At 25.6% G+C, this 17,162-nt stretch overlaps 1 protein-coding gene across 1 annotated transcript in view; it reads right to left on the bottom strand.

The window, feature by feature from the left end:
• The window catches only part of LOC129966074 (nephrin-like), a 679,668-nt gene that overhangs the window by 372,620 nt on the left and 289,886 nt on the right, over nt 1-17,162 (bottom strand). The window contains exon 7 of the mRNA XM_056080443.1: nt 14,479-14,775. Within this exon, the coding sequence (XP_055936418.1) occupies nt 14,479-14,775 (297 nt within the window). The remainder of the gene's footprint in view (nt 1-14,478; nt 14,776-17,162) is intronic.

Genomic DNA, 17,162 nt, shown 5'->3' with positions numbered 1-17,162 from the left:
ATGGATTTTATTTCATTCGAATATTTAAATAGAGTCAACACAATGTTTAAATATTTTATTCATGATTTTTTTCAAAATGATCATTCCTCTTCATATTTCCCTTTCATAATCTTTCTATGGTTCTCATTGTGCCAAGGAAAAGAAGGAGTAAAAAATTACCGTCGTTACATATGATACTAATTTACGCACTTATGGTTTTGATTGTGTTTTTCTGTTCTTAGAAAACAACAAACAAAATTATTTTTATCTCGTGTAATTTTTATATTCAAAAGCATCAGAAATTTTAAAATTCCCAACCAAAGTCAATTAATAATCTAAGTACTTTGGAAAAAAAAACATTTTTAGTCTCAATTTTGCCACATATATGTAAAGATAGCTTGTAGCACCCAATAGGACATGTTAGTTTTTGTTTTCACTTTCTTAATAATTTTATTTGAAGAGATTAACAATGAAACGATAAGGCATCCTAAAAGGACTCAGAAAATAACTATACTGATATAATATTTGACAACAAAGACGTCTTAATATCAGTTTCAGCTAAAAATAGAATAACATTGAATTACAAATTCAAATAATTTGCAAATAAATAATTTTCTCAGAGTAAAAAACAACGTATACGTTGAATGATACCAACGCGCATGTAAATGAATAAATGTCTATAAATGAATAAATATTTATATATTTATATATTATTTATATAATATATATATAAATAATAATATTTATTTATAAATATGAATAAATATTTAATATGCTTATCCTTTCATTTATTTTTTGGGAAATATTTTATGGTTTATAAAATGCTTTATGACCCAAATTTAGTACCAGTTCTATTTCAGGAATATCAGTATTCAAATTTTCTGTAATATTTAATCAATCAAATTAGTACTTAGATTTTTGAGTCTGCTGATTTGTCAACAATGACTTAAAAATGGCTGAATTCAAGATAATATGAAGTAATAGAAAGACGTGTATAAACATAGTTAGAAAATAAAAGCTAAAAATAAAACATTTGTTCACACAATTTGCTGATTTATCAGCAATGACATAAAAATGGATGAATTCAAGATAATATGAAGTAATAGAAAGACATGTATAAACATAGTTAGAAAATAAAAGCTAAAAATAAAACATTTGTTGACACAATTTAAAAAAAAGATAATTTTGAAATCGAGCAATAAAATATACGATTATGCCTTAAAAAATACAATTTTATTAAGCGAAATCAATTATTATCGAAATAACTCAAACTAAAAACAATTGAAAGGGCATGCATTTCGTCAGTTGGATGCATTAAAATTATTAAACTTCTAAAATATGAAATAAAATTAGGTTCAACAATTTAAAAAAAATTAGAACAATTTCAAAAGATAGTGTCTAATGTTAAATTACTGTACATGGATATTTGAATTTATGCTCTTATATTATGTAATAAATACAAAAGTGAAATTGTCTGAAAAAAGCACAAAAGTGCCAATATGATTAAACTATGGAATAATTTTGATATTTCAATAACCAAAAAAAAACAATATTAATCGCATTTAAATTTGAATAATTCTTTAAAAATCAAAAAAAAACTTTATAGAAAAGCAATTAATATTTCTGAAAAACTAATTTTAAAATGAAGTATAATTAATGTTATGAGGCGATAGATACTGAAGTTAGAACAGAAAAATTGAAACATTTTAATCACCTTAGAAAGCCATAATTTTTTTAATAGCACAGTTAATTTCTCAATTACTTAGAAGGATATGTGTTCCATTTTTTCTAATTCTTCGAAGGGTGCACAATAGTATCAAATTCAAACAAATAAATGTACTTTTCTGTTAACCGGGTGCAAGAGAAAAAATCGCCATATAATGTAGAATTCCGCCAAATTTCTTACACCAAATTCGCGTTTGGTTCACAATTGGCGACATTTGCGTCCGACAAACGGAAAAGTACCCAAATAAATAAAAAGATATTCTATTTTATATATATGGGTTTAGTTATAAATTAATTTTTGTGCCAAAAGCATTAAAAATTCAATAGCCAAAGTGAAAGTGTAGTTTATTTCTTAAATATGCCAGAAAATTAGTGTGATGCGATTAATTTATTGTTTGTGGTGTATTTCAATAATATAAATTTTTAAAAATTATACAAGAAGTTTTTCAGACACGATTTTGGCTCATCAAACAGAAGTTCTTTCGGTAGATAACCTGTGAATATTCCTTGACTTCATATATATTTTCTGTTTTGAGATATAATTTACATTAGAATCCAAATAACGTATGATAAATCAATACAGTTTTCTGAATCTAAATATATATGCATGTTATGCGATTTTAGTATATTTTGCTGTACTACATAATTTCACAGAACATAATAATTTGAGTAAATAGGATAATATGTTGTCAAATTCATTTATAAAATGTTAGATATATTTTTTTTTCTAATATCACTTTTCTAACATTATTGACATCTAACATAACATACATTTACATCTAACATCGAATATAACAAATTCATCAAAACGGCTTATTGCAATTAAAAGAATAACAATACAATTTTTCATTTTGTTATATTAATTTTGCTAATGTTTTTTTTTTATTTTATTTTATTTTATATAATTTTCAGAAATAAATTCAATCAGAAACACTTATAAAAAATTATAAATATATTCTTTTCTTCCTTGCTATTAGATATACTTGCCGAAAATTCCAAAGGTAAAAAAATAATTAAATGGGGACAATCGTGATTCTTTAACTAATTTCTAAAATGTTAAAAATGAGAATATGCGTTCAAATGGGGGTAAAATTAGACTTAAAGAGTTATATTTTACTGCCATAGTCATCAAATTTACTTTTGAAAGAAATAAGAAGTTTTAATTATAATACTTTTTTTCCGTTTTATTAGACACATTTAGTGAAATATTTTTGACGAGCGTTAAAAACGTTCTACAACTCTAAGATCAAAATTTACCAAACTATGAATTTCATTATTTTAAGCCATTCAATAGCCTCCTAAAGGAAACCTTGTACATCTATAGCTGTATCAACTTCCCTTGAAATGCTCGACAATTGTTTAAAATGGTAAAATAACTCGATTAGTTTTAGTCACAGAAGAGGAAAAGTTTTTTTGTTTAAAATATTAGTGTGAAGAACACTTCATTAATTATTATTAATAGGGTGACGAGATTTAAAAACAAAAAACATAAGTTCTGCAATTTTTAAAAACTGTATATACTGACTCAAGCAAAAACAAAATATAATATTTTAGATATTTATAACATTTCTGTAACTGTAAACATATGCCAATCTTAAATGACTCACAAGTTATCACTTGAAATGCAATTAAACTGAACATCCAATGTAAGTATTCAATGTAGAGCTGTCTAGGTACTTCAATACGTCTGTATGGATTAAAGTTGATTCCAAATGAGGTAAACTGCTTTGAATAACAAGAATCTATATTTAACTTCGAAGCTTTCAATATTTAAATAAAACTACTTAAGTAATGAATAAAATATTCTCACTGCAATCGATAGAATATATTCTTAAACTTTCACCTAACTTGGATTGAAAATAAAATGATGATTAAAAATGTTGACTGGAACCTTTTTCCTTAAGCAGAATATAGGAAAATGCTACTAATTCCACATCCGAACATCCTTTAACAGTTGCATCTTCTAATCTGTGCAGTTGTTCTAATTATACCGAGCGATCCAGTTACCTAATTACCGGAGCAGAGGTGTTTCTTGAAGCCTGGAGTTAATTTTGGAACAGGCACATACAGAATGTCTTAGGAAAGCGTTCGTTTTGTGTTATGATAAAGGATCCTAGGCTATTTAGGCACTGATAACTGTTTTCTATAGGTCTTTGGGAGCCAAATTAAATTAAATTGCTAATTAGAAGTGCACGGAGTAATTAGTTGACTATTGACATGACAACAGAGTGTAATGGCCCTATTCTACTTTGCTGAATAGCTTTCGGTGTGATCTGAAATGTAAGTCTATATTAAATCGCCAATCTCGATCACAACGGAATTTGAAGGTATTGGCTGCCAGAAACGGATACGTTTAATATAATTCCGTCTGGAAAGTATACTGAAAAAGGAATTGATATGCTGGTTGAATCTGACCATATCAGTGTTGCAATTAATATTTTAGATTAGTGATTTGTCGTCTTATTTAGAGGAATAAATGATCATCGAATTTTTTGATTGCTAAAGAGAGCAATATAAATTTTATGTTCGAAATTAAAATAATGAATCGTCATCGATGATACACAATTGCATGGAATTTTAAAACTTCAATAAATGAAAAAGCGTTTCAAAAATCAGTTGCAGAATTCCATCTTAATCAGTGAAGAATATAATTATTAAGTTCCTGATGAACATTTTCAAATAAGAACTGCATGTAATTAAGTATTTAATTATTCGAACATCCAAAATTCCATATATCATCCCCCCCCCTTTGCACTGATTTAGTTTATATTAACATCCAGTTTTCGAAAAAGAATAAAGGTCATTTTGAGATGCCTTTTAGAATTTTAAATGATGGTCAATTGATAAGAACGAACTTGATCTGGCTCTATCTTAACTCAAATTCGCACTACGTTACCGGATAGATATTTCAGCCACGATGCCACAATTTAAACATGAATATGTTTTCATACAGGAAATCGAATTTTGAAGCTAAAACAACTCGGAACTCAATTAGAGATTTTAATTCTAAGTCAACAGAGCCCCTTTTTACTTTGGCATAACAAAGACCGTATTTCGCAGCAGTATAGAGACATACCTTTCATTTGGGACGTATAGGGCTGCAGGTTTCAGATATTTTGAATGGGCTTAACGCTATAATAAAAGTGTCATGGGACGATCATCCTACTCTTGATAAATTGCAAAGGTCTGTAGGAGGACTATCTAATCAAAGGTCTGTACTAAAAACTATCAATCAATCTATCAATCGATCAAAACTATCAAATCAAAACTATATAATCAAAGGTCTGTAGGAGAACTATCTAATCTAAACTAAATAAATTTGTTCCAAAATATTTGTGAACTGAATAAATCTTTGAGAAAAATAAAAATATTTCTGTTTAATATATACGATAATAATACCATTTTATTTAGACAAAGTACGCCAAACATGGAACTGAAGTAAAAAAAACATGGAAATATAAAACGGAGTTCACCGATTTTTAATTTGATATGCACATGAAATGCAACAGAAACTTAAACCTAGCCAACTAAGAAATATAAATTCTTCTTCGGTTTAAATGGGGTGAAAAGTAAAAATGCTACAACCAATAAAATATGTAGTTTCATAGATTCTATTAATATCCATTACATATTTTTAACCCTTTGAGTACAATGATGAATCTGACTCGCACGTTGAATTACAAAATTTTTAATTTAAAATCTGCAATGAAGTGAAAATATTAACTAATTTAAAATTTGAAAATCATTTAAAAATCTTCAATATTTCTTATAGGAATTAATATCTCATAATATTATAGGAATTAATGTAATAATAAATATCCAAAATAGAATTTGTCATTCAGTTAGGAAATTCTTAAGTCAATTTATTAAAAGCAGAATCCAAAAATAACAAAACTAAACAAACTGGTATTTTGAACTAAATAAATTTTAATATTTTTGTCAGCTATTTTTCCACTGTAGTTGTTATTTATGAAAGTTTTATCAAAAATATTCAGTTTTTAATAGCTTTCATAAATTGAGCAATTTTTATTATCAGAAACTTCTCTGAAATTCTTCCTCTGAAAATACAAGGAAAAAAAATTGGAACGTGAACAAATTGTCAATTATGCAATGCAATAGAATGAATATTGCATTTACTTTATTCTGTGTTCTAGAATGGCATCCCACATGGTAATGGAATCCTATAAGTTCTGATTATTAATAAATTTGTGCACAAAATAACTAAGCAAAAAATTAACTTAGATAAATTCCGACAGGATTAATGATTTAATAGTTCACTAGAGTGCCAAAATTTTTAGTTAAAATCATGATGGAATTAAAAAAATGCAAAGCAATAGCACGTCTTTTCCTCAAGAACTTGAAAATATATTTTCCAAAATTCTTCATAAAAAGTTAATAATGATAGCTGAGGCAACTGTTTAAATCTTATATTTAATTACTGAATTCGATGTAAATCTCAACATCCAAAGAGTGAGCAGAATTCTTTGAAACAAAATCACGTGTTTAAAGAAATTTATTAATTAATAAACGGTTCTTTCCTGAAAAAATCATAATTTAATGAAGACATAATTTCATAATCTTATCATAGAAGTGAATACTTAATCCAAATGTGCTTTTTAAATTAAACATTTAGAGACGTATTTAAACTAATTAAATCTTGTAAAGTTAAGAAAATATGTAAAAATTAAATATTTCAAGCAGCAATCATTTTTTCTTTAAATTCGACCGCTCCAATTTGTTTACGTAGCGGGAAATTAAACTCTGTATAAACATTCTCGCATAAATTAAATCAACTCGGTACTTAAAAAAAATTAGATAAACTTTATTTACATTTTAACCCTAGATAAATGCACTGATCCCACTTTACGATCAAAATATAAAATTTTTCTACTATAAGTTAAATAATAGTTTGTAAACCATCTTAATTAATTTAATTATCATCAAATGATTCAAAATATATTGATATGGTCAATTATAAATATTTTTCAGAAACAGCTTTTGAAAAAAAAATGATCATTTACTGAAGAATGCGTTTATAATTTTATTAATTAAAGAGCTTCATTTTTAAGCACATTCAATCTTTTACAACAACAAAATAATATTCCATTATATTTTTAAAAATTAGCATTCAATCTAAATAATAAATCTCCTAGTTGTCCTTTCTGTTACATAATTCTTATACGACATTCTTAATTCTTTAATTACATCTGCCGTGATGTATCAAAAATGGCAAGATTAGTATCGCAGTTGGATTTTTTAAAAAAATGCACTTTATATTCGTTTCGTTAGCATCTCTAAGCAACGGATTAAAATGAGTTTAATAAGAGAAAAGAAACTTTGGAAAGGCTTAGTTTATAAATGAAGGATTAAAAGGTTCAAAGCAATGAAACATTTTTTTTTTTTTACTGTAACAGAGATATTCCTGTTGAAAAATAAATTATGTTACACAAGTTTCAACATTAGTTTTAGCCAAAAATTAAGAAACGAAATCGAATTCATTTCAGACCCAGATTTCAAACAAACAAAAAAGAACTAAACAATAAGCAACCGGTTCCCTTGTTAGTTTAGAAATAAAGTCTTCTTTCTTTTTGTGAACTTTTACTCGAAACCCTGGTTTTAGCATCGCCTTGTGGCCCCTTTCAAATGTCTGCATTCCATTACATGAAAATCCAGCAATAATTCCAATTTTACACAAAAGGAGAGGCGATTGAAAAAAAAAACTTTTCTGATTTCTACAAGTGTAATTGTAATTAAGGAAATGGGGTTTTCTTTGATGTCTCCCCAACAAAGATTTTAATTCCGAATCGTTAAAGCAGAAAGTCTATCGCTTTCCTCGAAAAGGGCTTAGAAGCAATCTTCTGACTTTAGTGCTTAACATAAAGCATTTAATGGATGGTTTTGAAGGAGTAAAGTTAATCGTAGTTTGTTGTATTTTCATGAGATGCCTGTCGACTTTTTAATTCTGCGCGTTTGCTGACAAAATGAGAATGCATGGTTCAAGATTTTGAAAAGGAAATGTTTAAAGTAAATACGAAAGGCTTTGTTTTCATTTTCTAGTAATGGTAGTTTCTTCTTAGGAGAGATTTTGCTTTAGTTTTGTGTTATGTTCATTCAGATTCATTGAATGAAAAAAAGCATGTTCGTTTTAATAAATTTTTGAAATGCAAATGAAAGTGATTTTGAGCTTAGATCTATTAAGCTATGAATATGAATACTTTTAAAAGAAAGTGAGAGAAAGTTTGAAATGTACGTAAAAATATTATAATGTGTCTCCACTTTTATGTTTATTTGAATAAGTATTTTAATGATGAGAGTGTCAAGAATAGCTAGCGGTGTATGTCTAAAAAGACATGGGGAATAAATAAGTATTTAGGTGTCGTAATTTTTACAACAATATTTTTATTTTTTAATAAAAGTATTGTTGAAATCTTAATTTTTTATTTCCTTAAACATACTATTTTGCATCATTTAAAACGTTTTCTCATTCCATGTGTATGCCTAATCATTTAGATATCAGCTATTAAAACACAATTTGAATGGCATCTCTATATAACTATGTAATATTTTTTTTAAAAATAATTTTTTTCACAGCTTTTTTAAGGCTGAAATTAAATGCTCTGCTTTTTTTTCCATCTAAAGATCAAGTAGGTTCTGCAGTATGATTCTAACAGATATATGAACATAAAAAATAAGCTACATTTAATTGTATTTGTATGAGTTAACGTTACAGAATTTTATAAAATAAATATATAAAGCGTGACATTTCAATAATGTTTCATTACATATGCTCCGTTTGAATGCATATTTCTTTAGTTTTCTTGCGGTGAATGAACGAAATCGATGCCAGATAAATTAATTAATCACAAAAATAAAATTATTTACTTTCTGAAAGAATAAAAATGTCAATGTTTTAATTTTCAATAAGTAAAATTAAAAATATATATATATATAATATTTATAAGATAGCATGCTACTTCAAATTATTGTTCTACCACGTGTGTGGTAAAGAATCGAGAAAATTACTATTGCACTAAGTACATCGAAACGAAATGCGAAATTTCGATTTAGAGTTTACAAACTTCACAGATAATTGGTTTTTGAGTTGTAGAAGCCTAGAAAATGTTAATTTAATTTTATATGCATTTTTAATTAAAAATTGTTCTTAAATTAATTAAAATTAAATAAAAAATAATTAAAAATTGATTGATAAAAAATAAATAATAATTGAAAAATGTAATAAAAATTAAAAAATTAATTAAAAAATACAATTAAAAATTTTAATAAAAATAAATAAAAAAATTCCACACTGACGAATAATAACACTTCAAAATATATTAGTGCACAAATTTATTGTACAAAATTTATTCGATAAATAACAATTAAATGAAATTAAAACAATTAAACGAGTAACAATTAAATTAACAATTCAATTCTGCATTTTTGTATAATTTTAACTTTTTCAAAATATTTTAAGAATATTTTAAAACACTTCATTTTATTATTTACTGCATTTATGTATATCATGCGATTGCAATGATATTAAATGCATTTTTTACATGCATGCTATATTTATGATACTTAAATTCTTGTTTAAAAATGATATAAATATAAGCGAAATAATCAAAATTATGATAAAAATTTAGTAGAGTCTCAAATCCAATTTATCACTATTTTTAGATTGAGTAGAACTTTAAGATTTATTTAGATATTTATAACCTGGTTTTAATTGGATGGTAGGGAGTGACGAAAGAATTCCGAGATATCAGATTATTCTATTTTAAAACTACAATAATTTTGCACAATCCATAAAGCATTAAATAAAATTAGCGATTATCGTTTATTCCTTATCATGGAACTCTCATTATATAATATTATCCAATTTCTGCTGTATAATGATCATAAAACATATCAGAAATCGATTATATTGAAAATCCATCATATTGAATTTATTCTGTAATTAAACAGTATCTTCAGTAGCGTATATGAAATCTTAATTTCTGTGAGTAGGCAATTTTCGCTGTATCAAAGAACCCTATAAGGCGAGCTAATTGATCCTATCTGTAAACTTCGATTCATGGATGAAGCGGTTGTTGTTGAGTCAGCATTTTTGGCTTAATCACGTCCCATAGGCTGTACCAACAATTTATCTTAATTAATGATAAAGTTTCCACGCCTTGATGAATGATATAATGAATGTAATTAACACTCCATAAATTGAGTAGAATTTAACGCATACATTCTGGAAATGAACCATTTATTACAACATTTATTTTCACTTCTCATTTATATTAATATAACCATACTGGCAAACAGAGCTCATTTATTTTGCTTAATAACAGATGTAGAAAATGAGCAGATTCACTTAGCTTCAAAGATAAAGTGAATTCATCCATAATTAAATTTGTATAAAGTTTTAGTATAAATTAGTGATTTACCTGTCTTTGTAGAACGCTGGATAGTTCATCATTAACTAATTTTAGGGAGAAGCCGGTTTAAGAGGTTTTTGAACAGTAGCTGTATTAGCACAATGTTTTGTACAATATTTCTTGGGTATTATTTGACGTTATGGACGCCGCGCAAAATCTTGAAAATATAATATTATTATACAGAATTTTGCGCTGATAGGGAATGCTACATTATATTAAAAAGTAAAAATACTGCATCATACTAAATTATAAAATACTTTAATTAAAGACATTAAGTAATTATTTTTATTAACCATTATTTTGTTTCTTAAATATTGCGCACTAAAATTATTCTCAGGGAAAACATTGAAGAAAACTAATGTAGCAATGAAAAATATTAAAATTTGAAATATATATATATATATATATATATATATATATATATATATATATATATATATATATATATATATATATAAAGTATTTCTTTCAAAATAATCTCAAAGTCCTTTTGACAAAAACCACATCAACATGCAAATTTTAATTATAATGAAATTAAATGTACATTATTCAAGCATTATTTGTTTTATGAGAAGAAATTATATTCAAAACTAACTTTGTCGTTAAAGAAATTTGAATATAAACATATAATTATTTAAAAAATCAAAATATTGAACAAAATTCAGATGGAAAGCTAAAGTCATATATTAGTGATTGTTTATTTACATTCACATTTCATATATATATATATATATATATATATATATATATATATATATATATATATATATATATATATATATATATATATATATTAGTGATTGTTTATTTACATTCACATTCCATAATTATAAAAAAGAACTTTGAAAGAAATTCGATTCGTGGTAATTTAACCGTGAAAAAATTCCTGTCTGCAAGGCAGAAAGTGAAGGAAAATACATTTTTGTTTAAGTAAATCATAGGTAGACCACTTCAAATGCATGTCGAATCTTTTGGGACCAAACCAGTCCTTATCTTTCGAAGCCGAGGTTATATAAAGATGATTATTACTTTTTGGACAAATGAAGTTAAATATATTTAGTGATTTTCAATATGCGACTAAATTATAGTTCTTTTTTAATTCTGAAGCATCGAAACTTTTATTGAAATGCATAAAAAACTTTTAATAGGAAAATTGCTCACTATGATCAAGCAATTATTCAACTTTTTAAAATTATTTTATATAAAATGGTTTTAAAAGTTTCTGATCTTCTTTAAACTGGATAGCTCATCTGTAAACACAGTTCAGATTTCCAACCTCTCTTCATATAATGCCTGGTTGGTTGAAATCCAATCAAAATTACATTATTTATCTCATTATAATTCTGCAAGATAATATTAGTTGCATCTTATACGCATATTACCATAAATAAGTATGAAGTGGAAATACAAAAGCTAGAACTTTGCAGTTAAAGTGCATGGATCATTACATCAAAGGATGAATTCAACGTGCACTATTTAAAAGAAATGAAATTTTCTGCAATCTCCATTTTATTTAGTACTCTAGTTTACTTTCAATATTTTACTTCGCTTTTATTATACATTAAGGGCTGTTTCAGGGGTTTTAGAGTCCCTAGTATGAGTAGAAGTGAAGAAAGTTTCATTCCGAAGATATGAAATTACAAATTCATGAGAAATATTCCAATAAAAGATTTTAAAAGGAACTAATACGAAAGTAATTATTTTTGCATTAATTATAATTTTTTTGCCGTCTATGTTTTGAATTATATACATAATAAATAAATGTAGGCATTTTAAATCAGCATTGAAAATGAAATTGTTTGGATATGCTCAAGTAATGGTATTTAATTCTACTAATTTTATAACTAGCTGATAATTTTTTTTATTTATTTAATTATGGAATTACAAATAAAGTGGGCAACTTTTTTCTGATGGCCACACAAAAGTAAATTTTGGTGATTATAATTCCATGCTCCCAGGATATGCCGTTACAACTTTATATCCTCAATATATTGTTAAAAAATTACTGAAATGTATTTTAATTGTAATTATTTAATTTTTAAGTCTCATGAAATTTGTAGGACAAAAAAATGTATTTTATTTACATTATAAATAAGGATTTTTTTTAAACGATCTTAAAAATTTCTTGGAAAATACGATGACATATTTTCTCAAACTTAACCATCCCTTCTATTTTATTAAGAAATAAATGTTGAACTGTTTAATTATATTAACAAGAAAGCCGTCTCCCTACTTGCCAGAAACGTCTTAACTTATTTCAAGAAATAACTAAATCGGATAACTTGTTTTTGTCATCAATAATCGTCTGAACTATTAAAACTAGAATCTTTCTTGTGTCGTGCCTGCGGCTGTCTTTTGATATGTCACGATATCTGTTGATTCTTTAAATTAGCTTCTTCAAATAAACCTTAGGCTGTTTTTTCCTCAATATGAAAAAAGTGACAACGGGAGAAACTTCCATTTCTTCATTTTCTTAACGTTTGTGGAAGAATTTCCCTCCAGTTATTTCTGGGACTTTCTGTTTGCAATTAATTAATAATGTCAATCAAAGAGGAAAAAAGCTGGTAGAAAAGTTTTTCATATATATTTTAGCATTAAAATAAAATTTAAAGAAGCAGAAAATTTATATGTTTGGAATTAATTTGTCTCAGAAGATATATAGGAAATGTTTTAAGAATATGATTTAATCTAATATGAAATAGTTTAATCTCCTATATCAATATAGCAAATACAATTATATTTAGTATTCCTGCTGAAATTTGTTACACTTAATATGATCACTGTTAGCAATTTATTACTCAATGTTTCTATTATTATTATTTGCGTAATATATTATGCATATAATAATAAGTGATACGATTTCAACAATAAGTGTATTATTACTTGTCAGATAAAAGAAATGAGTAACATTAATTTTAAATAGGAAAATTTTGATTTTATTAAAGGATTTAGAAGATGCTGAAACTCTGAACATCCCATACTATCTACTAACATTTCCCCCTTAACTTAAATTTTTACTTAATCAAGTTTATTAGTTTAAGAACCGAGTTGTTTTTACTGTTATTACTTTTAAGCCGAATTTGTAAAGTAGCTTCTCAGGGTGAAGGCCCCTGAACACCTGAGGGCAGAAGTCTAACTTCTAGCTTATATGAAGAAAGCATTCGCACACTCGCTTACATAGCCCCTTTTTTCAGGGAGGCTCTTTCGCATGCCTCACACATAGAACATAGATAAAGAACAACCAAGCCCAAACCAGGACTGGAACCCGGGACGCCCAGATAACGGGGAAGACGCACTATCCCTAGGCCATGACACCGGCTGCTTAAAAACCGTTTTATGGATAAATTATCTTCTTTTTTCCTTTTCTTTTTTTTTTTTTTCATATGTGGTTTTTTTAGTGTGTGTCTTGAAAATGTATATCAACAATTTAAGAATAATTATATGTCATATATTTTGTAAGTGAGTACTTAGATTTTATTCATAATAATTTTTCCCTTCAAAGATTTTTTATTATTATTATTATTTGTGCAACTCTTACAAATCTAAGCTAAAATGATGCTGATTTCCCATTAGTGATTTTTTAAACTACATTTATGATTATCGTATCTTTCATGTTTATTATTTCTAACAAGAATCAAAAATGATAAAATTCATATTAGAAATGAAAGAATATGCTGAAGAAATCTAATATTGAAGTATAGAATGAAGATTGAAAGTTATATAATTTTGCACAAAGACATATCTTATATTAATATATTGACTGTATTTGCCCTGAAAGCTGAAAAAAATCTGAAACTGGACTGTATAATATAATTTCTTTACATGTGAAAATTTAAAACATCTTTTTTGATACATTTCTTTACAATCATGTTTGAAATAGAAAATTAATACTTAAAACGAGAGACGCAGAATTTATTTTTCTTCTTAAAGAGCAAACAATTTTAAATTTGAGAATTCTCTCTCGGAAGCAAGAACAAAAACGATAGTTAGGATACAATAACGCGATGTATAGCAAAGTTTTGTTTATGAATAAATTATATATATATATTATATATATAAATTATAAATTCTGTTACCTAGTATAATAAAATATCTTGAAAGATAAGAGAAGTGCTTTTTTTCTCGTGCAATTTATACCATTTTTAAATGTTTAAATAATTATTGAATTAATATTTCGCAACTGATTTAAAGCTGAATTTACATATTATTTTAATTAAATTTAATTAAATTTGTGACAATTAAATATGGACATACAATCTCACAATGTCTTTCATCCATTGATCTACAAATCTTTTCATCCACTTTCCTAATCTTAAGAACAATAAAAAAGACAAAGAATCAGACTTACAATAAACGCTAAGCTTTATGGATGCCGTGAGAGGTTCTTTCGTGGCTGCATTAGATGATTTGCAGTGATAAGATCCTGTATTGTCAGCTGCACTGACGATGAAAGTGAGATTATTGGCTGTAACCGTCTCTCCTAAAATTTGATAATAGGTAGAATCTATCTGTACGTTGCTCCTGTACCATATCAATTGAGGAGGAGGATTGCCACCTTCAGAAATGCACAAGAGAGTTAAGGCCTCTCCAGCTTTCACTATATTGCCTTCTTCGTAACCTTCAATACGTGGTGGACCCGGTGGATCTGAAATAATTAAAAAATATATATATTTAAATGTATTTTAATTGATTGCCCTTTATAATTATAAAAATGCAGAATGAAATTTTACTTTTTGATTCTTTACAAAACGTGCCACATTCCTCGTTTCTCATCATTTCCGAGCTCAAACTTTCGAGTTAAAAATTTTGATAAAAATTTAAAATACATAAAACTGACATTCGTAGTAAAACAAAGTTACATGAAACAAATAAGTAATTCAATACCTTGAAAAAAAAACTAGTGCATTCAGATGAAATATTAAATAAATCGTATCATGTTTTTGTTATAACTTATATAGCATACAAAAAAATAGAAAAAATTTCATGTAACATATTTGAAAAAATTAAAATAAATAACCATTTCTATCGAATTTATTATGAATAACAGGAAGAACAGTTTTAAAATTTCTACTTTGTTTGAATATTATTTTAGACATATTTTATGGTTCTGTAAGACTAGTATTTAATACTGTGGAAAATGATTTATTCAAAGTTGAGGAATGTAAAAATTATAAAGAATCAAATGAAAAAATGTTGGATCTAAAATTGTCTTCAGTGACAATTTTTAACTGAAACTAGGAAAAAATGTTTACTTTTATATTTTAACAACTTAATAAAAAATACTCAGTATTTTAAAGTATAAAATTATTTTTAAAATATATGATTGATTTTAAAGTAAAAAATCAGTTTTAAGTAAAAAAGAACAGAAAATTGCAATTTCTCTGAAAAAAACAACAACTCTAAAATAAATAATTCATATCTAATTTGTTTTAAAATTAATGCAATATAAGAAAATTTTCAAAGTTTTTTTTATTTCTTTTTTTATTTATTGAATGTATTTTAAATAGTAGAATCCTCGAGTGAATCACTGCCTTATTCATTTAAGAAATTTAATATGAAATCCACATATTTATTTTAGATGGTTTTAGAGGGAAGATACACATGGTAAGGAATTCCACATGATAAAGAAAAAGAAAATTATTTTTAATTTTGATTTCGAATCGACCAAAATCAATTCGATTATTAAAACCAATCTCGAACTCGATACTTTAATTTAATAAATGATTTTAGAAACCTAAGAAATTCCTGAATTACCAACAAAATTTAAAACATTATGATATTCATTACTATTTCAAAAATCATATAAACAAATTCATTATTATTACAAAAGCCATATAATCAAATCCACTATTATTACAAATAGCTTAAAATATAATTCAAAATGGACTACATGACATTATGATATTCTTTCTCTTGAAGAAGGAACTCGTCACAATTTTCCTTAACAAGTAATTATAATATATTATTTATAACTTTAATTGATAAAAAATATAATTTATAAAAATTTTACAAGAACGAGTAATTAATTTTAACTATTTTCTATTTATATTCATAATTTTTTTAAAAATGTGGATATAATGATTTTAGCAATTAGTTATATTATTTTATAAACTCCATTCTAATTAAAAACCTGTCGTATAGGAAACTAAAAAAAAAAAAATCAACCACTTCATGGTTTTACAATTTAAAGAAAAGTATAAATGAAAAATTGTTATATATGTTCAATGCAATAAATGAAATAAATACTTCAATTCAAACAAATAAGATTACCCATATTAATAAAGAATAGCGTAAAAAAAAGTTGATGTTTGACTATATCATAAACTATGATTTAAGAGAGAATCTTTTGTCACTTTTTGAAGTATTTAATATCACCACCTGAATTTGGATTCTTTTCAATAAAATATATTTTCACTTTTGAAATGTTTTTCTGTTTACTGATTTTTTTTTCATTTTTTCGTTTTAATATCAATTACATGATTGCTGTAACAGGTGCATTCCATTTTTTTATCCCACTTAAAACAATAATTTTTTCCCTTAAAATTAAAATAGTTATGCTAAGTTTATATTAAAGTATTATATTTGCATCTATACTAACACAAATATTTCATTCATTTTTATATATATTATGGTTTTTAATCTAAGCTCTAATTTTTTAAAATTCTATATATCTTTGATAATTCTAAAAAAATATTCAAATAATTAAATGTGTATTAGTAAGAGAAAGAAATTCATTCTTCCAGAAAAAATTTTTATTGAGACATGGATTTTCAAAAATTTTACCTAAGAGTTTAAAAAAAGGATATGCAATCTGAATTTGAATTTTTCCAACAAAACATACTTTTTGAGCTAAGAAAAAAAACGAACGAAGTAGCAAATAGCATTATGACTTATAAAGTTGAAACCATTTTAATTTAAATTGTCTGAAAAAATGCTACATTTTCTACGGTATAAAACAAAAACTAATGTTTTGATATTCTTGAAGGTGTATTGAAGAATTTTATTCTTATATTTTTTAAATGTTATTCATTT

This window comes from Argiope bruennichi, chromosome 4 (genome assembly GCF_947563725.1).
Source record: "Argiope bruennichi chromosome 4, qqArgBrue1.1, whole genome shotgun sequence".
NCBI classification, from domain to species: domain Eukaryota; kingdom Metazoa; phylum Arthropoda; class Arachnida; order Araneae; family Araneidae; genus Argiope; species Argiope bruennichi.
Note: the sequence above shows the minus strand (reverse complement) of the source record. Positions and strands in the feature narration are given on the sequence as shown.